The sequence below is a fragment of the Oryzias latipes genome, chromosome 9, assembly GCF_053564925.1.
Source record: "Oryzias latipes strain Hd-rR chromosome 9, Olatipes_Hd-rR_3.1".
Classification (NCBI taxonomy): domain Eukaryota; kingdom Metazoa; phylum Chordata; class Actinopteri; order Beloniformes; family Adrianichthyidae; genus Oryzias; species Oryzias latipes.
In genome coordinates, this window is record NC_136245.1 from 24,171,333 (window position 1) to 24,198,895 (window position 27,563).

General features: G+C 37.4%; 1 protein-coding gene across 9 annotated transcripts in view; it reads right to left on the minus strand.

The window, feature by feature from the left end:
- The window catches only part of pdlim5a (PDZ and LIM domain 5a), a 63,461-nt gene that overhangs the window by 20,930 nt on the left and 14,968 nt on the right, over positions 1-27,563 (minus strand). For 7 of the 9 annotated variants that reach the window (XM_078953071.1, XM_078953070.1, XM_078953069.1 and 4 more), the window contains 3 exons: positions 18,453-18,604; positions 1,153-1,192; positions 181-602 (listed from right to left, as the gene is read on the minus strand). In XM_078953071.1, coding sequence (XP_078809197.1) covers positions 181-602; positions 1,153-1,192; positions 18,453-18,604 — 614 coding nt within the window. The remainder of the gene's footprint in view (positions 1-180; positions 603-1,152; positions 1,193-18,452; positions 18,605-27,563) is intronic. The other 2 variants (XM_011479046.4, XM_004072343.5) reach the window with 1 other exon arrangement.

Genomic DNA, 27,563 nt, shown 5'->3' on the forward strand with positions numbered 1-27,563 from the left:
TCAATAAATTCTGACAAACTTTTGTGTTTTACAAACATCTGCGCAATGTTTAGGAATAGTTCTTCCTATTAATTCAGCATTCTATGTCGCAGCAAAACAAAACACATTAAATCTTGACATAAAAAGTAAAAAATATACAATCTAACAACTGGTTAACCGGTTAGCAAAGCCAACACTCACCCATTAAACTGAAGTGGTAAGTTTTTGTTCTGACTCTCCAATAGGCCCCGCCTCTGGCCCATGGCCACTTCACATGCATTTTCAGTGGAGTAGAGGTTGATTGGTGTGTTATACACGGATGGTTGAGGTGGGACAAGGACAGGGGGGGAGGACGAGGCAGAGGATGGATAAGAAACCAAAGGGGGAGAAAGAGGAGGGTCGGCAGGAGGACTGGCTCGGGACGATGCAGAAGTGAATGCTGAGGATGGAGAGGGGATGGCTGTGGCTAAAAGTGACCGTGATGGAGAGTACTGGCTGTCAGAGCTGCAACCTCTATAGGGTCTGGGGGCCTTGTTGTAGGAGACAGAACAGTGTGGGTGGGGGTGGGGTGGAGGAGCTGGGTGGGTAATGGCGACTGGTTTTATGATGTCTAATCTGTCGTCCTTCCAGTATGAGAGAAGAGCATGCAGAAAACACAACAATCAAATTAAGTGCAATCACATGACACTGGTGTCACCCAGCTTACACAGCTTAGTACAATAAGATTACAGAAAACATTACAGGGGGACATCAGTGTAACTATGAGTAATTACACAAAATTGGAAAAAATTTGAAACAACTAAATGATTTATGAGTACATGCAACTAAATGAATGCATGGCTTTGCTTCAGAAGGGTGAAATCAAAGCAATTAAAAAATATGGCACTCCAGGATTATTTCTATTGTATCACTACATTGAATTTTAAAATAGTTTTGTGCAGTTGTAGAGTTCTTCAATAGAAATGTTTTCAAGAAATTGGTGAAAGAAAATTGAAATCTGAAAAAGGGCAACTCAGTATTTTTATCAATTCTATTTCAAAGCTTAAAAGAATTTCCATTGAAAATTTGCCATAAAAGTGTTGTAGAACTTGTTCTTTTACCTGGATTGCCTTGCTTTTTTCAACCATTACAGAAATGTTCTGATTTTGCTGTGTAGAAATTACTTTACAGTACCTTAGGTGTCACGGGAGGTGGTTTCTGAACACTGGAGGCCCTAAAAAGAGACAGAGAAGGAAAAATGCATGCATTATTTTTGCACCCAAAATTTGTCACCATTTTTTTTTGACACAAGGGTACAAAAGTACATGAGGCACTACAATCCTCTAGTGACATTTATGGAGACTATGCAGTCTGATTGCAAGTTTTTGTATTTTTTTAAGATTGTTACTCCAAATTAAATCCTAAATCTGAGCTCTTAGCTTGAAAACCAACACAGATTTCTGTCTCTCGTGTCTCCATGTCTGTGTCAAAGACATTTGAGAATGAAGCAGAAATATGTGCTGTCTTTATATGTGCTTTGGGAGCAGCTGTTTTCATTTTATAAATGTCTCTATCAATTTGATACTCCGGGCGTTTGATGCCTTCGATGAGTCTTTAAGACCCGATCTCCTTTGAAGGTCACCTGAGGAGCATTCCTGTACCTTCTTGAACTCTAATGTGTTTAGCAGTCATACAGGCTTAGCACTCCATCCTACAAGTCACTTCTGAGTGATCATTTATCATGGGTCGACAGTTCTTTGCTGATTTGTTGAATAGGAAAACACTGACACAGCACTTGGAGCAGGAAGACTCAAATCCATGTTGTTTTTGACAACAGCTGTAACCAGTAACACGTGTTTATAGACTTCCAAATCGTAACAAACAAAAAGCAAATTAGCAAAGTAAAATTAAAGGTTAAGTACACTTCTGTAACTGGAGACAGTCAAATGTCAGCAGGCTTGCATTCCTTTTAGAGCAGCCCCACCAGAAGCTTCCTCAGGGAGGTGTGTCATGCATCCATGTAAATATGAACCACCATGAGCAAAGTATCAGTCTGGAAGCACGACTCTTGCTTTGCCTTTTTCCGTCTTCGCCTTGTTCTCCATCCATTTGCCATCCGCTTTACAACCATGTATTCAAACATGAGATTGAATAGTCTTAAGGGATATTTTGCAGCACAAGCTGTTCTCAAAACATTTTATTTTAAGCAACATCCATCACACTCTGTGTTTTGGATTTAATTTGTTTAATACAGAATGTTTAATACACTGAACTTCGCTTTTATCTCAATTGTTACAAACATTGAATTTTTTCAAGAGTTCACTTAACATTTTATTCAATAAAGACTGAATCAGAGTCCAAGATGTTTAACAGACATTTTAAACAAGAATCAATTCAATTTTTACTATAAACAATGCTGATTACTTCTGAAAATAGCTCTTTCTTAGAACCATTGACGTGGGACTAAATGTGGCACATGCAGCATGATAGGAACACTATGAGTATTTCAAAGCAACCCTGTCATCCCTGCATTCTCTTGTCTCCATTGCACTGTGGCTATAATTGGAAATCACCACCATGGAAATGTGTCACAGTCATAAGTGTAGCCTGAGAGTGAACATCAACATAAGTCTAATTTAACTCAAAGGCTTTTCCAACCTTTCCTCTTGGAAGGCATATGGTCCGGTGCAATATTTCCATAGTTTTATCAAGACGCCCTTTGGTAGAAATGCTTGGACTGGTCCCAGGTGAATGCAAAGGGATCTTTGCAACTTAAATAGCAAAACAGTTTCAACTTGGCTATAGAAAAAAGGCTTAACAAAAGACAAACAAACAAAAAAACAGGTATATGCTGTAAATTAAATACACGCTTTAACTAAAAAAAAAATCTTTTTTTTTTTTTTGGAAGGGGTACCAATTTTTCACCAGTGTTGTGGAAGTTGTTTGAAGCTATGAGCAACGAGATGAATTTTTCTAGTCTTAGGAATCTCTTATATGGCATAGCAATAGAAACTTAAGTCATGAAAGGTTCAGTTATATTAGCCAATCAGAAACATCTTTTGGCCACTGTAAGAGTTTAGTTTTGGTTTTGTTTTTCCTTTATTTCTCAATACTCCTTGCACTTTGAGCGATGGAAAAGTTTCTGGCTTTTGTTGCCTATGTTAATGCTTAGTTTTAGTTTCATGTTACCTTCACATAATGAAAGATTTGCAGGTAAGTTGTCAGCATGAAGACTTGAATCCAAGTGTTGTGGCTTGAAACCAAACTAGGAGAAAATCCTCAAGACACTTTGACAATGATATGGTTTTCAAATTCAAAGTACTCTGCTAGACTTTATTAAAGATTTATATTTTACTTAATTTTGTTAAATTAGAAATAGGAAAAATTGTGAATTATTTTGATGCTTATTCCAACAATGTTTCGGTGGAGATATGGAACAAGGCCTTCATGAGATGGGACATAAGTTGAACTTGCCCTTCAAAGACTCGAGGCTTGACCTAGTAATTTGTATTACTATAAATGCGTGTTTTTGCGAAAATTCTGACGGATATTGCTGCTTTAAATTATACTGCTCAAGGTTTGTGTGAATCACAAACAGTTCTGCAACATATGCAGTTCTTGAATACACCTTAATTCAGTTTCAGGAACATTTCATATTTGCAATAAAGCATACGTTTCAAAAACTAGGATGCTTTTTGCTCTAATGTTAATTTTCAATATTTTTACTAATGCTTATTGGCAACAAACAAACAAGCTCTCTGATAGTCTAACCTCAACTTCCTAATGACATTCAACAGGATAAAAGGGACAAAAAATAATTGAAATGGCTAAAAAAAATGGACAAAAAATATTACTGTATTAAACTATAGAAAATGCACATTCATTTTTTAAAGCACTTAAATTCCCTTTTGAAAACTTTATAACTCTCTGCAATAAGTTTAGCTAATATTATTTAACTGTGTACCACTTAAATAGGCTTCTATTCAATTAAAATTTGTAGTTAAAGGTAGTACTCAGACATATTTTAGATGTACTGTACAGTGGTGGCTATTCTGCGGACCTTGTTATGCATTTGTCTTCAATCTCTTCAATCTATTTTTACCCCGATGACAACATGGTGCCCTTTCCAAGGCTCTGCCTGACATCTATTGTCAGGAAGCAACCATCCCCCCAACAACTGCATCAATGAAATTGATTTGGTTGGGCGGAGGCCCCGGGGAAGACCCAGGACACGCGGGAGAGACTATGTCTCTCGGCTGGCCTGGGAACGCCACGGGTTCCCCCAGAGGAGCTGGAGGAAGTGGCTGGGGCGAGAGAAGTCTGGGCATCTCTGCTGAGACTGCTGCCCCCTCGACCCGCTCCCGGATAAGTGGAGGAAGATGGATGGATGGATGGACTTTGTGTGTAAATGTGCGTGTCAGAGTATAGTCAAAGTCAAAAACGTGTGTGCATAGTTTCACTTTAGATAGATGTGAAGGTCATACATTGCATACATCAACAGGAAAAGTTATTGGTTTATTTCACCCATTCATAAGATTTGTGTAAAACAGATAAACAGATAAAACGTATGGAGTCCTATACTGTTCATAACTAAATAAATAAATGTTTGATTAAATAAATAAATGTGACCTCATGCAAATACACAACCAACCAATAAATCTCTCATAAATATATAAAAAGATCATGAAAAGGTGAAAAACCTGCACACTGATTTTAAATTAGCCATTATATTATTCAATATATTTAATTTTGCTTTAAAAACCTGTTTATTATTTTAAAACAGCATTTTAAAATATTCATTTTTAATCATGTGGAATATTATTATAATTCTACTTCTTTTTTCAGAACCTTAGATTTCAAAATCAATATTTTCCAAAGTAGCTTTTTTTATTTCATGTTGCTGTTTTTCACAATGACGTATTTATTTCATGAAGAGCTTTTTCAGCAGAATGGGTCTATCTGTCAATCAGTGAAGGTGGGCGGGATCTAAACGCTCATTGGCTCATCCATGGAAATCGACTCATATTCCTCGATACCCGCTCAGCGGTGTTCCAGTCAGAGAGATGACATATTTCAGCGATATCCGCGCGGCTTTATTGACATTAGAGATCAAATAGAGACAAACTATCAGTCTGCTGCAGAAGATGCAAACATGGACCACTCTGTTTTTGTAGTTTGAGGGTTTGTGTGGACCAAAGGAGCTCCGGTCGTCCACGTCTCGAATTCCACGTGAAACACTCCTGACTCTTACGCCACTCACTCAGCTCTCCTTTGCTCTGCAGGTAACAGCTCTGCTGTCTGAGCTCACAGATCCAGTCTGACGTCATCATTCCTTATGTCGGCTCGCAGGAGGCGAGCTGGCGGACCGACAGAGAGTCAGACCGGACAGCAGTGGATAGGGGAACAAGCCTGCTCGGGCCTCCTGAACCTCATGATATTTTTTCTATTTTCATTGAGACAATGATTATAAATCAGGTCCTCTGTTTTTTTCCCCTCTTGGGGAAAATGTTGAACCTTTCCTGCGAAAGTTTCTCTTTCTGGTTGTAAAACGCAGCGGAGATCCGGGGTTTGATTTGGGATCACTTCCCCGTTCAAACCTCTCAGAGCTGGTTATTAAAAGAATCAGTCTCTATACTTTGGATATACTTTTTTATTATTACTTTTCCGGCAAACTGAACAACAGACCCTTAACTTAACTTGCGCTCACACACACACACACACACACACACACACACACACACTTTTTGCGCTGGGCGCTCTGATTTATACGTAACAGACATAGTTGACTGCAGGAGCTGAAGACTCTGTGGGATGATCTCCTGAACTCAAACATGGAAACATTGTTGTGGAACTATTCCAAATAAATAAACCTGATCTCTTAACATTCTCCGTGTGCATTGTCCTTCCAAGCATTTTAAGTGAGATAAACACAGGCAATCGCTCCAAGTGGCTATCAGGCTAAAGCATTAGCTGCTAGCTCCTCCCACACGCGGCATGGTGTGTTTAATGAACTCCAGTTCACAGAAGTTTTGTGAAAGTCAAACAGCCACCCAGCCTAACTTAGGCCACTACTAGATGTTAATGAGAAGATGAAAATTGCAGAACCGACCACAAAATCACCCGGATTATGCACACTCGCCCAAAGCCACTTTTATCCGAAAATTTAGAACCAAAACTGCCCAATTTCTGGTAACACTGTGGATGTGTTGAGGTGCATACTCCCCCTAGTGTTGAGGAGTGGGCATCGCGCCGTCACGTTCACTGAAGCGTCTTCGATCGATGTAGTCAGGGTGCTGCTGCTTATGTCTGAGTAAAGGAGTAGCCAATCACAAAAGTGTCTCCGCCTTGTCTGGTTTGATTGACAGATAGACCCATTCTCCTGAAAAAGGTCTTCATGAAATAAATACGCCATTGTGAAAAACAGCAACATGAAATAAAAACAAAGCTACTTTGGAAAATATTGATTTTGAAATCCAAGGTTCTGAAAAAAGAAGTAGAATTATAATAATATTCAACATGAATAAAATGAATATTTTAAAATGCTTTTTTAAAATAATGAACAGGTTTTTAAAGCAAAATGAAATATATTGAATAATATAATGGTTAATTTAAAATCAGTGTGCAGGTTTTTCACCATTTCATGGTCTTTTTATATATTTATGAGAGATTTATTGGTTGACTGTGTATTTGCATGAGGTCACATTTATTTAGCTCGTGCTGGTTTGCGGCGCCTTCCGTCCGTGAAACCTGGGTTCGACTCCGGGCTGCTCCCTGTTCCCTTCTCTACCTCTGTGCCGGTTCCAAGCCCGGTTTGAGAAGGTTGCGTCAGGAAGGGCATCCGGCGTAAAACATTGCCAAAATTTACCATGCGACTTGTTCGCTGTGGCGACCCCTGATGGGAGAAGCCGAAAGTGGAAGAAGATAGGACTCCATAAAAACGTAGGTGTTGAACAGATTACTTGGCACACACTGCCAATTCCAACAAATCTCTTTTTCTAGCAACAAAATATGTAGTTTTATTTCTCCATGAAGGGAGTATTATGCCCCTTTTTTCTGCCATTCGGACGAAAGAAACCTTTGAGGAACCGAATGGAGACTGGCCAGTTGGCAATCATTTACACAGAATATAGAGTGAAGGTATTGACAAGTGTCATTTAAGGCCTGGAATTTTTGAAAGAAGTATCACTGGGGCAAAAAGAACCAATTATCCTCTCTGCACGGTTTGTTACAGAATTCATATTCTAAAAATATTCATTCATTCATTCATTCATTCATTCATTCATTCATGCATTCATTTTCTATTCCGTTTTATCCCTTTCGGGGTCACGGAGCTGCCGGAGCCTATCCTGGGCCACTTATGGGTAAAGGCAGGGGGACACCCTGGGCAGGTCGCCAGTCTGCCGTAGGGTAGAATGTCCACATATCACACACCCATTCACTCTCAAACTCACCCCCTATGGACAATTTAGAGTTGCCAATTAACCTATGAAGCATGTTTTTGGACGGTGGGAGGAAGCCGGAGATCCCTGAAATTCTACAAATATATGAAACATAAATTTGGTAATTCTATCACTTGCACTCCTCCAAATGAACAAAAAACTGCCTAAATGAAAAAAATTGGAAACATTGGAAGCAGCACGTTGATTTTTTTAAAGCTCTTAAATTCCTTTGTGAAACTTTATAACACTGCAATAAGCACAGAAAATATTAAAATGTGTTTTTTTGTTTTGTTATCCAACTGAGTTAAGTCAAGTGTATGTGATGGGTTTATGTATAGATTTTAAGGCAAAGACAGATTTGAGAGTTAAGGTTAAAAAAAAAAGAAATGCAGCTTTTGATGAGTTGTTCTGTTAACAACCAAGGAGAGTGGAACAATAATTTATTGGTTATTCTATCACAAAAAACTGGGCGATTTTAAGCTTAGATCAAGTTCAAACCAAGTTCACTAGTTTCTCAAGGCTGGGCTTTGTTGTATTAGTCTTTGGGCGCACACATGTGCATGTGTGTCTCTCCTCCACTTGCTTTATCTTTTCCTTCCAATATCTATCACCACCCATGCTGTGTCAGGCCGTATCGAGTCTTCACTGAGAATGACATCACACAAAACACTAAAATAAGGTCTGACACTGACCAGAGCAAAGGGAAAAAAATTGTACAGCCTTTCCGAACAGAAGATCAGTAACGTCAGAGGGAAAAAAACGAATAAATACAAGGGAGGTTTGTAATGTCTGCTGATTAGTACTCCCTCCTCACAGAAAGAAAAACTGGTTCAAATCCAGACCGAAATTGAATTGACACCTTCTGTGTATGTTTTTACAAGATATTTTGACTTTTTTTCTACTTTTCAAAAGCATGGTTCAAATTGGATTGTGGGAATGAGGTTTCTCAGTGGTTTGCATCTGTGTCAAAGGATTTTATGCAGCCTAGCCTGATCTCTAGATACAGATATAAAAGTCTGCCCCTGCAAATAAAGTTTTTTTTTTCTTTTTCCAACACCCAGAAAAAAATTGTTTTCTGAAAAAATAATGAAACTTGTACAGTAGAATAACAGGAGCAGAAAGGAAATTGGAGGGCACTACAGCCATGAAGATGGGACATTAAAACACATCCAATCAATGAGAAAGTCAAAAAGCTTTGGCAAAAGGGGAAAAACTGTGGATTATTAGAAAGCTAACTAAAGATGTGACCAACAGGAATGTCAATCATTCAGTCCAAAGGTAGAGGCAAAAATAAACCAAGCACCTGACACTTTTAGGAAATACAAGAGACATGAGAAATAAAAAACTAATACAAAAGACAAGAAACCCGCATCATTGGTTAAACTCTTTATTTTATTGTTTCTACATCATCACCTGTAGCTATTCTAAAAGGTTAACTATAGGTGGAAGGAAGTTAATTTCATTCAAATATAAGTTTATTAAAAACTAAACATTTTCATCCACCAAGTTTTGGGAGTTTTAGTTTTTTGTTTTCATTTTCAATTTGATGTCATTTAAGAACAATTCCTATGGAATAAGTGCTCCAACCGTTTAAAGAATGAGAAGTAATCCTACTTCCTAATTAGGTGCATGACTTTGACACAATTGTTTATTTTTTTTAAATTGCGCTGTCTTTTGAGGAACAGCATTTGGTAGATTTGATTTGTATCAAATAGAATTTTTAAATCCTAAAGTCTGCTAAATTCTTAAATGATCTTTACAGCCCAAATTATACTGATTTTTTTTAGCTATCAAGAAGCACAAAGTTTAAGGATAAACTCAAGGTATGGAAGAAAAAAAAAAGGTTGTTTTAACCTTTTCAGTTGTGTCTGTACAATCATTGGCTAATTGTACCAAGGTTATGGGGTGACTGACTTCAAGCCTTGTTTTCCCTGCACAGCAACGCATAACCATATTTTATGGAAACTCTCTGTCTAACAAAACAGAAAGAGTTGCTAACAAAATGGTGCCAGTTCACACAGCAGTGAACTGGCACCCTGAGAAGTCCTCAGGTTGTGAGAGGAAACAGACTCACTTACTTAAATCAAGGCTTGAGAAAATGTTTCCAGTAGCCTGCTGCTCAATGGGACTGCATCACAACCTCAACAGACCATGAACCAGAGAGGTGGAAAAGGAAGCAACCGCATTTCAGCCACACAAGAGGGTGTTTCTCTGAATGAAAAACTCAAACATGGGCCAAAATAAAGACAAAGTAAACTGTGTCTACTTTTGAGTTTGAACAGTCATTTACACATATAGCTCCCCTGATAGTTAACGACGCAGAAAACCCCCTTACACTTTTAATTATTCACTTCTGTATGAAATATAAGTGAAGTAAAAAGGAAGAACAAAGTGAGATTATATAGAATAATAGAACAAAGTAACCAGAAAAAAAGGTAGTTACCCTACATATCTGCTATGTGATTGACCGATTAGAAATTTGTGTCAATAAGCAGTTGGACAGGTGTCCTATTAAGTGTCTGGTGAGTGCAAATGCGCCATGAAAATTGCAGAGGTCAACAACCCAGTTCTTCATGTGCTTTATTTTTTTGCTGTGGGGATCGGCACAAAAACAGACTGTTCATCCCAATGATGAATAGATAAGGGATCATTTTCCATATTCAACATCTGTTTCAAGTCTGTCAAAATGGTTTCAAATATAAAAATGATCAAATGGAGATACTCCTACAAGTTTTCAGATATTGGATTGTTTTTTTTTTTTACTTGTTTTTACGCGGTTTTGGATACAGATTTCAGTGTCTGAATTTTCCGTAAGTCAGTGTCTGGTCACTGAAGTCATTAATGGCTTTGTTTCTCTGCAGATAAATTCCTTGTGAATGATGGCCGCATGTCCTTAAAAGTAATACATTTGCATATTTAGTGAGCATGATTATAAAATGAATTGAATTGACATTAAACAAATACCTACCTTAGTTCTTTTGGTCTTTTTTCCTCCCTCAATAAAATTTAGCAGCTGCGATTGAAGAACTACACAGCTGGTGGAGAAATAGCAATAAAATGCTTGAATAGCTTAAATTGAAATGATTTCAGCTTTTGACAGAGAAAAATTGGATCAACTTTACAACAGAGTGGTGGTATTGCACCCAGTTGCTTATGCAGCAATTTACAACAATTTACAACATGAATGTTATGTATGTAGGAGACCTGGAGCTTAATAGGAGGTGGCACATCATGTTTATGACATGATAGCAATTTCTTATACAGCCAAGTGTCCGTTTCTTTTGGAAAACAGTTTATGAAAGTTTTTTTTTTTTCTTCTTCAAAATTTTAATTTGTTGGGCACTTTTTAACCCACTGTAAAGAATTTTCCAGCTCATAGATTGTGGCTTCTTAGTTTTAGTTTCTACCTTTAACAGTGGGTAGCATTTCACAACCTTGACTTGTGGGAAATCTTTGGCAAAAATGTACAAATGTAAAAGAAAGAGGTTGCTCCCAGTGTTCTTGGGCCCAAAATATCTCTGAGCAACCCTCATAAATCCTTAAGTCCTTTAGGTGTAGATTTATTTTGGTGACAAAAAGAAAAAAAAATGTTAAACAAAGACAAACACAGGCCTGTCAAGTTGTAGATTTCACTTTTCTTGGCGTCAGTGCAATCCCTGTGAATTTGACAAGCCCTTCCAGAGACAAGTCCATCAGTTTTAAAAGGTCTTTGGCAAAAACAGGGGAGCAGTGACACATGGAGACAGCTGCACCCCGTTTAGTGCTCTTGGCTTTGGAACATATTCGGTAAATAGAAGAAGTGAGTAAGTGACAATGGCAGCTGCACAGGGAAAATCTATTTGGTACAATGGATCTGGACAAAGCTGTGCTCTTTAGCAGTTGCAGTGCATGTCCCCAATAACAACACAATTGCAGTGCCACAGTTTGACATTTGTATTAAATCTAACAGTATTTATAGCACCTAAAATAGTCTTTATATCATCTGTGTAATGGCTTTGAAAAATAGCAGCAATTTTAGCAGTTATATGCGCTGCAACATTTAAAAAAAAAAAAGGAAGGAAAAGACTTGTAATTTCTCTTTGACGCATTCTTAATTTAACATGCAATCGTTTTCTTCAGTCAACTCTTAGTCGTTCTACATTTTAGCTGAACTTTTCATTTGCCAGGTAAACGACATGCATGACGTGACATTAACCATATAAGAGGCCTTCTGCTCTCATTTGTTTGCCTAAGCTGTTGGACGGGACAAGTAAAAAAAAAAAAAAACTTTATAGGAGGATATGTAACTTATGTTCACATTTTGTAATCAAAAAGACATGTTTTGTATAGTTGTGTCACTGCATGTGTTCCTTTGCTTCGTAGTTGCTTTTCACAGAACACAACATAAACAAACTGAAACCTAACACTGCAACTCTGTGAAAACTTCCCTCACCAAGCCCCTCGTCTAAATTTAAGCCCACTTTCAGACTCATAACTTAGGCAACTGCTTGAGGTAGGTTTTCTTTGCCAACTCCTTTTGCTCTCTTGTCCATGTGAGTTGATGCCCATGTATTTTAAACAAAAAGTGAATTATAGAGTGTATTGTGGAATATAAAAGCCCCTGCTGCTGATTTAAGACATTTTCCACAAAAAATACCCCATTTTCAAATAAAAAAACATAATTCAACCTTTGAGAAACCTTAAATAAAACGTTGCTATTTTTTTTTACACGCTGCATAAGTTAATCCTTCCAGTTTAATCAAAGAATTTAGTATAAACCAGTGTAGTCTTAATATGTTCCTTCATGTGATTGTGTTTGTTCAAAAGTCCATTAGATCGCTGTGTTTTGCTTTTATAAACGAAATCTTTGTAAGCACATCAGGTCAGCTTCGTCTTCGTTTGTACTCTTTGACGCTCCTGTAAACCGGCTTTAAGGCTGTGCCACAGTGAAAAACACTTAAACACTACACACACACACACATATCCCGGCCCATTAAGGAGTCAAAAAGTCTTCTGTTGGGAATAAAGCATTTAGCCAAGACCTGGCAGTTGAAGCACTTAAAAGTGAAATACAAAGGTGCTTTTGTTGAGGCACAGCATAATTGGCTAAAATGAACGGTATAATACTTTAGGATGCATCTGCCTCAACTAATTATACTGCTGAGGGCTAATTAAAGTGCTGACTATTTTCTAGTTATAATGTGCCAGAGGGACTACTCCACAGCAAAACAGCCAGCAAGGAGGAAATGTCCAACTTCTCACTTTTAATAGATGCTTCCAATATTCTTCTTAATATCTATTTCTAAAAGTCAAATCCATCGGCTGTAGTAAGGCTTTTAGCTTGATGGGCTTCCAACTCTTCGGTCCACACATTTACTTTTCCCCTCCAACTTTAACTCCCCCCAAACACATCTATTGAATGCATTTGTGCTCATTATCTTTTCCAGTTTTTCTTCATAATATTTATTCTTGGAGTTTTCTGTATAAAACAGCTTTCTTTGTATTTAAATTTTCTAGTCACCTTAGAGTAAATGTTTAAAACTGTCACAGTTTAGATTTTGAGGTAGGGGTCAAACTAACAGTTAAACCATTTATTTTTACTAAAGGGAGTTTTGGATTGACCTTTGATTTTGCTACAATTCATGGATTAAATGATTAATCTGTAAATGACAAACTGATCCAAGTAACTGTTGCTGAAGCGCTTGATTTCAACAAAAAGCATCATGTGTTTGTGTGTGGTTTGTGTGCCTGTTGCAGAAACATGTGTTCTACATGCGTCTGCTTTCCATTTTGCAGCAAGAATCCATTTAGCAAGCAAGAGATCGACTGCTTTCATTGGTCTTATCAAATGGAATTCAGTTCGACACTGAAGAGCAGAATGGAAATATTATTAATTACAAAATGAATTCCCAGAAACCAGAGTGATTTTTTCCCCCACAGCTGTGCTTAAGTAATCTTAGCAAAAAAGCTTCATGTGAATCCAAACGCAGAGTGCTATGTTTGAACATTCTTGTCTGGTGCCATTGTGCAGGAGTATCTATAGTTCACAGATGTCGGGCAAAAATTGGTGGGCCTAATCCATCATTACAGTGTTCATGTGTCTTTCCTACCTCGACATCTCTCTTGGTCATTGTTATTGCTTCTCTGAACTTTTTATAGATTTATTCTCCTATTCTTTTCTTTCCAACTTTTCCCATATATTTTTCTTGAACTCTTTAGAAAATGTAGCTTTGTAGTGCACTGTTCAGATTTTGATGCACTCTGATGCAATTTCTGGGATTGAAAACAAACCAAATTGGATGAGTCAAATGTGAAGATGTTCATATCACACCCTTATTAAAGGTTCTTGAATTTGATGCAAACCCTAAAGAGCCAAATGTTGAATTTTTCCTATAAAAGAACAGGAGGTTGGCACCAAAAGGACCAAGTTCACATTACCTCAAGTATTAAAAACATTTTAAACCAAAAATAAATTTATATGAAATTTATACATTTTTATATAAAATTTATTTTTGAACAAAGTCTTTTCACTTTTTTTTCTATTAACTTTTTCTATCTATTTATTTATTTATTTATTTTTTCTAATTATTTTCTATTATTTCTATTAAGACGTTTTTGTATTGCTGCTGGGTGGATCAATAGTTGGACCCAATAAAACTCTTATTTTACTTTGTTATTTAAAGTGGTGGAGAGTCTGGCAGAGTAACCAGTTTATGAGGCCAGAGAGGAGGCAACTAGCAGCTTAAGTGTGTGTTAGCTGGTAAAGGTAAACAGAAGTATGTAATGAGGGCTCTGTTCACGGACTTGTAGCACCACTGATCGGTGAAAAGGGCTTGCGTTCAACAGGAAGCCATTTGAACACTGAAAACTAATGTCCAGTTTCTAATAATGCTAATGTTCCAAGATTGTCTAGTAAAGGACCTTTAACCATACCATCTTGTGATGCCACCTTGACTCATCATCAGTGATATTATCTGGGGTGTTGGAGTGTTTTGGGTCTTTTGAACATCATACACTCTCTACCAGGAGACCCAGCTGGGGTTGATCAGGTCCCAGCTTGTGTCCAGGTAGTGCTACCCACCCATGGTTGCCCCTCAACAACACCTACCTTGAGGCTGATTCTGGTGCCTCAGTAACTTCCTTGATGGCCAAGTGCTTGCTGGCCCCAGTGATGCTCTGCAAAACGACTGGCCTATGAATCCCCTGCATCCTACCCCATGGTCACAAACCTTGCCCACCAACCATTGTTCCAGCACTCTTTTACCTGGACTACAGCACCACTGATGGGTGAAAAGGGCTTTCGTTCAACAGAAAGTCATGTGAACACCAAAACTGTCAACTTTCTGATAATACTAATGTTCCAAAATTGTCTAGCAACTGACCTTACTAACCATGAAAACAATAAATAAATATATAAAAATACCTAAGGTCATCTGATAAATGTATAACTATGATTGTAATGGTTATGTATCGGCAAATGTTGCTTTTCCTTGGCTTTAATCGGCTCCAGCCTAAAATCTATTCTAAACTGTTGAAAGAGAAAACATTTGAAATACCATTGTTGGATGCAAAAATGTACTGCTCTGACAACTTTCTTAAAGAAAAAATATGACAGAATAACTGCTGGTTTTAACACAAACAAATATTCACAAAGGTTTGTTCAAGGAATATTAGGCTGATGTATAACTCCCCTGTTAATCGGGTGAACACTTTTTAAAAATAACTCACTCAAATCTCACAGCTGCAACAACTTTGTGTTAACAAACAGCTTCACTTCAACTTTACTGTTAAGCAGTGAAGTTGCAATTCAAACTCAAAGTTCTACAGAAAGCTAAATAAATGTTAGTGTGGGATGATTACCCTGGTAACCATGGTATTTGTGACCATGCATGTACAAGAAAAAGATCCCAGTTCTGTTCCAGCCTTTGACTTGATGGAATTTTGGGAAACTGTCAGGAGAATCTGGCGTACTTTGGCATTCTTCAGTACAACAAGAGTCAATTGTACATTTATGTGAAGCTTAAATTTTTGATGGTAACTGTCTTTTCCAGTGTTTCATTTGATGTTACACATCTGCTGTCCATCTCCTAACCACTTTAACTCTTTATTTGGAAAAAGGCATAACAAATGGTCCACTGTTAAATACAGACATGTGGCACATGTATTGTTGACATTTTTCTGCAACCTTTTGGTTTTAGCATTTCTTTAGCTATGAGACCCAATAACAAACCTCACCTAAATGTACACGCAAAAAACAGTGATACCCATAAAACCTCTAAAGAGAAGGAAAGAGATTGGCTTATTCCATTACATGATAAAGCCCAGATGTTGACCTAGACTTGAAACTCTTGCAATAAACAAAATGTCCATCAAAGCGCCAGTAAATGCCAAGTCACAAAAAGAAACTCTGAAACCAACTTTTTCTTGGTTTTGAATGGAGTCTAGATAAAGCTTGTGATTCAATGTCAATTTTTTTCAGCCTTTAGAAAAGCAAAAGCTGACCTAAAAAATCCCTGAAGAGACTTCCTGAACCTAGCATTATCCCAAAACTCCACTAGAAGAAAAGGTATTTACCCCTTTTCTGAGTAGGTATCTATGAAGACTCTCATAGAAGAATGAAGACTCTTTCCTAGTAGGTTTTCATGCAAATCTTTATCATTGTAGGTTTTTTTTATCTAAATCATGAAAGGAAAAAGCCACATCTATATATTTGAAATGAAAACCAGTGCTAAACAAGTATTTTTCCTAAAGGACTTGTGTATTCAGGGCTAGTTCATTTTCACTCTTTTAAAGCTGCCTAGCCTAGGAAAGGCAACTTCAGGTCTACATTTTTTGCTGATATCCTCTGCTGAGTACCTGGATCAGGTGTATCCAACCAAGTAGAAGAAAAAAGACTAGAGTATGCTGGAAAACAAGTAGGGCTGTGCCCCTCATTGTGCACCCTGTTCAAGCCCATTCTGATGAAAATTGTGTTTTTGGTGTTTTTAACATATTCTTGTGGCATTTTTCTGATGGAGGACATAAAGAAAATTAAGCTCAAAAATCACATTTCCGAGAATATTTTTATTAAAATCATTGTGAATTAGTAGCAGACGAAAATAGCTTGTTGTGTAACGTAGATGCTACAATCAGTAGACCACAAGTTCCCTGCACCGCTCCATTCTGATGCATCCACTTGAAGATGATCAGATTCATGCACGACTTCGTTTTCCTCGTCTGAGCTGGCATCTGAGTCAAAACAGTACAACTGGATAGCTCCAATATTGCACACCTTTTTTGTTGCACCAGTAATATTAGGTTGGGATTGTTGGGCTGTAAGCTAGCGGGAGAGCGTGTAAACAGATGGGTGACGGGAAGTGGGGCGAGGCTTGCCCTTTGCCAACAGTCCCATCCAAAACTACGTTTTTAGATTATGGCTAAAAACAGCATAATCATATTTAAAAGACCACTGAGGACACTTTAACAATAGCTCAAAAGATGTTTGGAGTGGGATTTTAGGATTAGTGTCCAAAGACTGCAGGAACTTTAGCCTATTTGTTCAGAGTATTTGAACAAATAGATTAAGCCCTAAACCACTGTGTGAAATGCGACATATAGGTCATTGCTGGAAGTGCTGTCCCAATTTTTTTCATACCTAGAGATATATAAAATGCACATAGGCATGCAGACCTATTCTAAAAACATTTGTGATAGAATAAACCGTTTTCAGGAGCTCAGTATATTTGTACTGTTGTAGCATTTCAACCTTTGTAACAAAGTCCCGTCAGGATATTTCTAAGCTACCAAATCTTCTTAACCAACAGTGGTGATACAATAAAGTGGAATCATTTGCAAACAACAGCAGCTTAGCCACATAAATATTAGGCTACATAAACAGAGAGTTTTTGGATGGTGAGTTAAAGAAGCACAGATGTTGTCAACTTCTTGCAACTGAAATGCTTTTAGTCAAAACAACCAGCAAAATAACCAATGCCTACGAATCAAGAAGAATCTTATTCATCCTTGTTGTATTTATTCAATATCTTGGTTAAATTCTCTATCTTAGAAAAAAAAACTGTAGTCAATCCACCTGCACAAACCTCAAATATGCTGAAATCAAAACTTGGCACAATAACTTAGAAGTCTGTTGTAAAATCAGCTTCCACAATGACAAATAACTTTTCCATCAATATTCTTCTGCCAAGAGGTACTGCGACACCTGTTTTACTCATCATGAAATGAGAAGTCGATAATGGATGTCTTCAAACCACAGCAGTACACACACAGAAAGCCACACGCTGACATCAAGTTACAAAAAGCCATATGATATTTAAATTAAAAAAGTCTACTTAACAGCACAAAAACATCTTCAGTCTGTCATCATTTGGGCACAAAGGATGAGACTATCAGTTTTGGTTGAATGGCTGAAGAGAGTGAACACAAACAATATAGAAGACAAAATGTGAAATCAAGACAGATGTGAGGAGAAAAACAACTATGTTCATAGATTATCTTAGCCTCTTTGCAAAGACTTATTAAAGTTTACATGTGCATAGACTGATTGCTGTAATGCAGCTTTTTGGTTTATGATTAATGAGCCTAAAAACTCGTATGGTCTTATAGCCTTTCACTGTAACATCTCATGGTGCTTAAGTAAAAACACACGCTGCCAAAGAGCCAGACAATGCAAACCATATGAGAACCAACATGAAACCTCACATACACACAAAGGGTCTTGCATGCTGTAACTGAAATACTAGAATAAATCAGCATCACTGCAGAGGATTCCGCTGTGAGGAGTGGACCATAGGGATGAGGTGGTGGTCCACATTTCAGATTTTCTCACTACGATTTTATCCATTTGTCTTTCCTGAGGGAAATGGGAGAAAGGGCAGAGACAAATGGTGTTGATGGGTTTTACGGCCAAGATTAACAATGGTGAACATCTGCCTGGATCCAGGATGTCCGGGTGCTGTGGAGGGAGGGATTTGAATCTGATGCACAAATGGCTTGTTTGCACTGAAACATGGTGTCTGTGTCCTGTGTAGTCATGGTTACAATAACAGATGCACATCAAATCACAGTAGAGGTGCTTACTTCTGCAGGGTAAGGCTGAGGTTGCTGGAGCAGTTCTTGATTTTGTTCTGGGCCTCCAGGTGGTTCATGCCATCTGTAGAGATCCCATCAATAGAAAGCACAACGTCTCCAACAGCTATGCCGCCTTTAGCTGCCTTCCCATCGTTCGTCAGCTGCAGAAACACATAAGCCCAAATCAGACCAATTACAGCAACATTTCAGCCAAAGTTCTCTGGTGACAAGGAGGGTGAAGGGACTGTGAGGAGAACACGGCCCCTCAGATGTAAAGCCAGCAGCAATAAAAGCTCCTGTTTGACTTCTTTCTGTTTTCCTTTTTCATTATGTTTTCCATTATGGATTCTGAAATAAAAGCCAATTAAAAAAAAGAACATTCAACTAACAAAAAGCCTTGACCTCAAAATATATTTTTATTGGAAATGATTAGATATATTTGATTTTTAAACATAAAATAAAATAATTATTTCCCAATAATCTTTCCCATCAACAATATCAAATGCCAGCTTTATGATGCAAACTTTGTGCTAAAAATATATTAGTGGTTTTATTTGCTCACAAAGTCATTGAAACAAGAAGAGTTGTGTAATTGCAAAAGTTTTTTTAAATTTCTTTTCAAAGCTGTTGCTTTCTAATAATAACAAAAGAAAACACATTTTGAACAAATTTTGAAAACACAGACATTGCACTGATTTTGATAAAAATCACAGAACCAAATTCTAAAGATGCATTGCAGAACTACCAATGCCTTTAAATAGTAAGTATTGTATACTTTGAAGGTAGAATGTGATTTACAGTCACAGTCCCATCCACACACATTCACAGGCAGTGGAGCTGCAATCAGTATAACACTGACAACAACCTGTAACAAACAGGAGCAAAGTGGGGTTTAGTGCTTTGCTCAATGCCATTCGAATACGTGTGGGAAGGGCGAAAATCGAACCTGCTATCTTCCAATCAAAGGTTGACACTATACCTCTAGACCACACTTGTACTTTAACCAGTGACTCTAGTATACACTTGACAATTTTCAAGTGTATACTTTGGAGGAACATTTGTTCTATCTGTACAAAGTTTCATTGCTTAACCCCCGCTTCCCTGCTGAGGCTTTGTTAAATAAAAACAGATTGGAAATAATAACATTAATGAGCTGGTTGCGGTGCCAACCCAGCTTTTTCTACATACTTTGAACTGTAACATGCCTCATGTTCATTTGTGCTTTTAGACCAAACAAAGGGATGTACTAATGACTTATTTTAATGACTCCACACTTCTGGATCCAAAAACATGCTTCATAGGTTAATTGGTTGCTCTAAATAGTCCCTATGTGTGAATGTGAGTGTGCATAGGTGTGTGATTTGTGGCCCTTCGACAGACTGGCGACCTGTCCAGTTTGTCCCCTGCCTTTGTCCACAAGTTCCCGGGATAGGCTCCGGCAGCCTCGTGACCACGCAAGGGACGACAAAACAGGTTTAGAAGGTGAATGAATACTTCTGGCCCCATCATACAAAGGCTGTGGGTGAATATTTGTGAGGCTGCTTCCACATGCCTGCCTGAACATAAAAATAAAAACAACTGGACATTAGATTTAAAATTGAAGAAGTGATTTTTCCATAACTTATATTTACACCATTTTTCTAAGGTGTATGCATTAACCAGCATCTATTTGTAAGATTTATGTTACTCTTCCAAACTTGTTTTCACAAGAGTAAACATGGCTTGGGAGTGAGGAGCCCTTCCAATCAGTTGAAGAAACCAGTGGTAAATTAGAATGAATGTTGGATCAAAGTCCTGTAGTTCACAATTTAAAAGAGCTATTCAAGTAAGCCAAACATGTGAGATGACTATGAACAGCAATTGCTAATCAACTGAATCTTTACTGGTATTATTGGCACGTTAAAAAGGCTTAGATAGGACAGGACTTGGATGCAGTTGGTGTCCTTAGTGGAAAACCCTTCACACAACAGCACTCCATACCACCCACGCACAACTTCATTGCAAACGTGGAGCAAAAAGCCTCTGATGTGGCTTTCATGATTAATGACAAACAGGGCTCAAATTGAGAACATTGCAGAACATAGTGCTTGTACAAGACATATATTTCTGCTGAATGGACAAGAACAGCCAAGGACCAGAGTGCATAAAATCCACAAGTTATTTGACAAATATGTGCACAATGGGAAAAATGATTCAGCTTTGGAAGATGCTACAAACATTGCTGTTTCTTTCAAGCTGCAGAAGAGTTTAGTCTTCATAACTTTTCGAATGTTTGGAGAGAAGGTCCTACATTCTGTCTCCCTTTCTCTTTTACAAACACACAGAGCTAATAAAAGAGACCCTGATCCCAGATTAGTGCTGAGCCTCCCCAGTCCAACCTTTTATAGTCATATTAGCCCAACACACGCAATATCACTCACCACCATGCTCAAGAACCAGAAGACCAGAGTGATGAGGGACTGACATTACTCTCTTTAAAATTAAAAGGAAAAAGAGTAAGTGGAGGAAGAAGAAAAGGAAGTGTTTTGGTATATTACACCAAATCTTTGTCCTTTCCAGAGCTGCGTTCAAACTCACAGCTCTTGGATCAAATCACAAGGGTTTGCTCCCACTATTTTTCGCATCCTGCTCTTTAGATTTAAAAACTCCTACTGAAGCTTACCTCACAAAGCACAACTGTGTTCCTTAATGATGACGCAAACTAAAGTGACAGCCCAACTGGTTTTGGATAACAGCTAAGTGGGGCACAGGGGGTCAAAACCTCTTTAGTTTGTATTGCGAGTATTTAACATGCACCGTCTTAATTCCAAATGTCCAACTCATTTAGCGCCATCTCCAATGATTAGTTCCAAATGCAAACATTTGTTTTCAGTCTTTGTGATAAAGTGTTTTCCAAGCATGTTTTGATTTTCATCTCAGTTAGTTCAACAAATCAGAGAAAATCAGAAACAGAAAAGAAAATATTCTCCGTCTGAACCGAGCCAGCCCTGTCATTCTCAGGGTATTTGATTTATGGCTCAGTTTCTTTGGCCATGACATTTCCACTGGAAGTAGCACACTGAAGAGACAAAGGGGCGCCCAATAAAAATATCTGGTCTTGTAACGTACCCAATTTTTGAAAGTGAAATTGACGTCAAAAACTTCAGAATCCATCAATTGTTTATTCCAGGGTTTGACATTGCCAAAGGTACCTTAGCTGCAGGTGCAGCAAAGACAGGTTGCTGGTTCATGGAATTTCAAGTGTAATACGGCTTGGCATACTTTGTTACTGCAAAGCAGACAGTTTGGAAGATGAATGTAGAAAACAATGAAGTCAACATCTGTGTGTATTTGTGTTATTCAAATGTTATGTAACAGTGGAATGTAACTTAATTCATTGCTATGAGAACGTGGTTTGCACTCTCACCGCACAACAAGTAGACCATGGCTCAAATACCGGCTAGGACCTTTCTGTTTAGAAGTGGTGTTTCCCCGTGCAGGTGTGGGTTTTTTCCGGGCATTCCAGCTTACTTCCAAAAAAAAAAAAATGCTTTCTTAATATTAGCAACTGTAAATTGTCCCTAGTTGTATTTGTGAGTGAAAGAGTGTGGTCCTGCAACATTTCCAACAATAGCTGGGTCCAACAAACAGCGACCCTAAAAGGGATTCAGCGGGTTCAGAAGATGGATCAATGGTTCACTTTTAACCTGAAGGCTGCTTAATTATTCTGTTAGTCATTTTAATAAATACTCCTGTCTTATTCAATCTATGAGTATTATAAAAAAAATATATTTCAATAATCAATACAAATACTTTTGTCTTAAACTAAACATGTGTTATTTCCTTTTTTTTTTACATTCTGTCTCAGTTGAAGCATGCCTATGATGAACAGTACAGATGTCTTGTTACAACTCGCAGAATAATGACTGCCAAATAATATTTGTCCCCACTGTAATATATAAAAACCCCACCACCACCCCACCCCACCATGTTGCCAGGTAGTCATGATACGCCTACTTTGTTTAGTATTACTTCTATTGAAGCAATAATTCAAAGATGGAATAAAATTGTTTTTTTTTGTTTTAATAACCTGAAAATCATCAGAAACAATTTTGTAGAATTCAAAGTAGTGGAACATGTAAAGTAGATCTTGAAAAGTTTGTCCAAGTTGCACTTAATTCAGGGTCAAAAGCCTCCACTTGGCCAACAAAATGGCAGCTGTTTACATTTGGGGTATGCAACTGCAAGGGCCCCATTGAAGTGTTTAGTGAATTGGGAGCAAAAACAATGAAAACAACCTCAGACTTTGACACATATTTACTTTATTTCCTAACAAAGCAAGACTTTAAACTTAAACTAGACCAATTCTCAGTCATTATAAAAACATTCTGACGTGAAGTATGGCAAAAATAAAGCATTCCTGCAAACAATCTGTTGATAAAACTTTGTGGGGTTAAATGTAAAAAGAAGTTTTAAAAAAAAATGGTTTTTTTCTATTCCGTTTATTCCCTTTCGGGGTCATAGGGCTGCCAGGGCCTATCCCGGCCACTTGTCTTTTAGGAACAACTTCTGCATATAGAAGTTTTTTTTTTTTTAAGGTAACAAATATGACAAGCAAATGGTCACAATCTACATAAAAATACTCACATTTGAAAGAAAAATACTGTATCTTCCCTAGCTTTGACGTAATTATCTGAAAAGATTATCTTCTTTAGATTTTGCATATTGCATATTTTTTCCCTAAAAAAGGCCTTTTAGTTTTTCTAAAAGACATCCAGCCTCCTTCACAATTATGACTCCATGGTCACATTTCAGCCATCAGAAATTAACATTCTTATTTCTTAGAAGTTTTTTGTAAATTTAATCACAAACTGTAAAAATTAAGCTGTTTATTTTTCAATGGTCACATCAGTTATATGAACAAAAGTAATAAAATTCATTAAGATACTGAACCATAAGATAAACTAAAAACTAAAACATAATGAAACATCAGCTGACGGACCTCATGCACTGATTTGAACTTCTGTGCTGGCATAAGCATTTTTATACCTCCATTAAACATTCTTTTTTTTTTTGGACACTTTTACAAAACAGCTGTTTTTTCCCCCAGCGCAGCATATCCGCTGGTTTCTAATGAACACTGACTTGTTTGTTCATACTCAAGACAAATAAAAGAAAAGTTTATTGGTTTGACTTTCCATGGCCAACATGTTGCAGGGACAGCTGCAAAAGCCACATATGAACACTGTCTACAATAAACACTAAATACAAGTTTCTTAACAAATACAAATTCTGCATTCCTTTTTATGCACAAATACTAATCCCAATTTGAAAAACAATCGATGGTTTTTATATACATGTATATTTAGGAGCTACTGGACTGAGGCTGTAAAAATACAATAAATAAATAGAGATACACTCAAATGCATCCCATTAATAAGTGTTTATAGTAAGGAACCACTTTTTCTTTGTTCAGTCTTTGGCAATATGATCAAGCCAGACAGCCAGCATCCCAGGAGGAAGACGGAGGAGACTGGGCTCCTGCGGAAAATACATTACAGCCCTATTAAACAATAGGTTATTCTAGTCTTTCTTTATGGGTTCACTGCAATGAGCAAGACCTGGCTGAGATGTTTCCATGTTTCACAACAAGACATCCTCAGAAATAATGCTATACTACTTAAATGCAACAGTTAAAAAATTGCAAAATAATTTACTCACTAGTTTGTTTTGTTTCCCAAATAAAACTAATTCATTGAAGCAAATTCCCTCAATATAAGGGCAATGATTATAACATAGTTAATCCCAAAGTAAATTAACATATTTATGTATTTAAACTCTTTCATAAAAAGTCAGTATCAGTCAAAATATATGATAATGCATATGCTTTCAAAGGGCTTTCAAGCCTTCCACAAACATTTCACAAATAAAAACAGAACAACTAATAAATAAATAAAAACAAAGAATAACACAATATTGTTTTGCCTCAATAGCCACAAATCTATATAAATACAATACAAAAGGATTGTGCCAAATACCACAGAAAACAAAAGCAGAGCAGCTAACACAGTTGCTGAAACTAGAGTAGAAGATTTTTATGGGAATGTGAAAAAAGATGAGGGACGAGTGGGAATATGAGAGACTAGGAACGAGTTCAAGGGGTTTGTAGGCGGCTTTAAAACCTCTATGAGTTGTCGATGTTGAATTTACCTGGGTGCCTGGGAGTGAATTTTGATGTAGGACTATAGAGAATATTGGCCATCTGAATCTTTCACCGTAAAATGTACAATATTTTGTCGGTGGTATATTAAACTTCCCTCATTCCCACACAGAAGTAAGAGAGGGAATCAATTTAGCGGCAAAAACCCTTCCGAATTATGCCATAGCAGTGGTCAATAAATCCCTCAGATCTTAGTCATTGGCTGATTTGAACTGACCTTTTCCTAGTGTGTTAAAAAGCAGTTTTTTAGTCCAACTAAGAAATTTGATTTGGCCTTAATAAAAATTAACACATTTCAAATATTTTTAAGTTCAAGGCTTGATTAAACTACATCAGTGTTTTGCTTTTTGTAATGGTTGACACAAACACTGACCTTTTTTTATAGCTCTCCATGGTAATTTGCTGCTCAGCAGTGTAATGTTTTATTACAGTATGACCAGATATGAGGAAACACAAAAAGACAATAAGATTTTCAAAAGTACATGAACAAATAGTTATTTTAAAGCTCTTTTACAGTCAGAGAATTTACACAGAATCTTTCATTTTTGTTGTTTTTTTTTTTCCATTTTAGTTGCAGATCCTATGATTATACTTTAATTAGCTAGGGTACGATCAACAATAAAAGGTAATGGTTGTTTGGGACCAAACAAGAATAAATAAAAATACAGTTGATGTATTTGCAACATGGAGTAAACTAAGTGAACCTTGTATTTTTGTGTTTTTAATTCAAAGGATAAACATTTACCAAATTGTCTTAAAGTTCAGTCAAGGCAACTGAACTTAGTTTTCTTTCTTGAAACATTTCAAAACTTGTCCAAGTGGCTTCATTAGTCAGGCGTTTCAAGAAAGAAAACTATGTCCAGATAACATCAAGAAAACACGACCTGAATGAATGAAAACCTTTGTTGTACCAAATTATTAAAAAAGTCAAATTTTTCTTTGACTAAAAGAGTTTGATCATCATGATTTATTGCCAACCAACTGTACACAACTGACAAGTACCCTTAGAATTGAAACTACTTTATATTTCATTGATACTTCTTTTATTAGTGTGCTCATGCTTTTCACAGAATGCATTTAAAAAAAAACACTATAATCAAAGTATGGATACTAGTTAAAATCATGGTAGGAAAAGACCCTACCAGGGCACAAATATAAAAAAAACTGAGCTGACAGTAAAAATATCTAGACACTGATATGTAGGATTTGCCATGGAACCAGCTTTGCTGCGATAGAGTCAAGTATTGAAAATCATGGTAAATGACACATATTTGTATAGCACTTTTCTACCTTCCTCGAAGGCCCATGGTGATTTACAGTCACAGTTCCATTCACCCATTCACACATACAATTACACACTGATGGCGGCTCCGCTGAAGAACACTGGAACCAACCTAGAACTACAAGAGGCAATGTGGGGTTTAGTGTCTTGCCCAAGGAAACTTCGACACTTGGGAGGGCAAGGCAGGAATCGAGCCTGCAATCTTCCGATGAGAGGTTGACCGCCCCACCTTCATGAATCATTTTATGGGGGTCATTTGAGTTTTCTTTGGACGGCTTACAAACAATATCCGTTTACAATTGCTAGTAAAAGATATAAAATATGAAGTCATTTTGCAAGCATATATAGAGAAAAAATTAATTAAAGCCAGGCAAAAAGGGGGGACGGCAGACAGACTGTTTAGAAGCACAACGTTTGAAATCGACACGTCATTGTGGTCGTTTGTTATTATCACTTGCTGAAAAGCATCTCTGGGGAAGAGGAAGGCAGCCACCACTAGTGAATTCCATGGAGTGCAGCCTTCCCCGAAACACTTGTATTTATAGATTAAATGCCCCCAACCCACCCTCTCTTTCCTTGTGATGAGCTTTTGGTACAGTTTTTAAACAGGTTTTGTCAAACGTGTCTAAATTGTTTTAAAATATTGATCCCAAAGATTTGAGGAAATCTTCAAGATCAGCCTCAAATGTTCTAAATGAAACACATTAATACACAGTAATAAATAAACAAATGTAAATGTTTACAAAAACAAGAAAGACAAATGAGCCACAAATAGGAGAAAAAATGTCCATTAGCCTAAAAGAGAACAGATCCAAAGAAAAGCTCCATCACAGAAAAGAAGCTTCTATTCTGAGTCGTCTAATGCACAGGTCAGTTAAATTATTCATTCAGTCGATGCTGTAAGTGGAACACACGTCTGTCAGTGAGATTAAAGCTGAACAGGTGCTACATCAGCTCCATCTCACTATTAATCGTGTTGATACCTTTTTCTGTAACTTTAAACATATGGTTTTAAAATAAATGTGGGGGAAAAGTTGAAAAATTATATTTTAAAAAAATCTGCTTCTTTGGGTAAAAGTATTATCCAAGTTGGGTCGGCTGCTGTTCAGCCACTGCAGCTCTAGATGGGGAGATGGGCCTGCATTGCTGCCTTGCTGTGGTGTTGTTGGGTCCTGGCCTACAATGCTGCACCTGGCTGGCTATGCAGCCATCACCAGAGTAAGCGGTCCCAACTAGAAGCGTTTCCACCAACAAACGTTTTCTGTGCTCAGCCTGTTTCCCAATGTTTATCCTCAAGGGATGGGGGTTTTCTGTGTTTATTGTGATTGTTTTTATATGATTTGTTTTAGTGCACAGAACTTTGCGTTATGCTTGAAAAGTTATGTATAGAGAGAGAGAGAGAGAGAGAGAGAGTAATCTGATTTCTTTCATCTATGTCTTTCAGCTGTTCTCTTCAGGTCACACTTACACTACCATCCTCATATTTCCCAGACTCCAGCTCAGTGGCCTTGTGGTAGAGTGTCTGCCCTGTGACTGGAAGGTCATGAGTTCAAATCCAGGCTGAGTCATCCCAAAGACTAAAAATGAGACCCAATGGCTTTCTGCTTGACACTCAGCAATAAGGGATTGGATTGGGAGG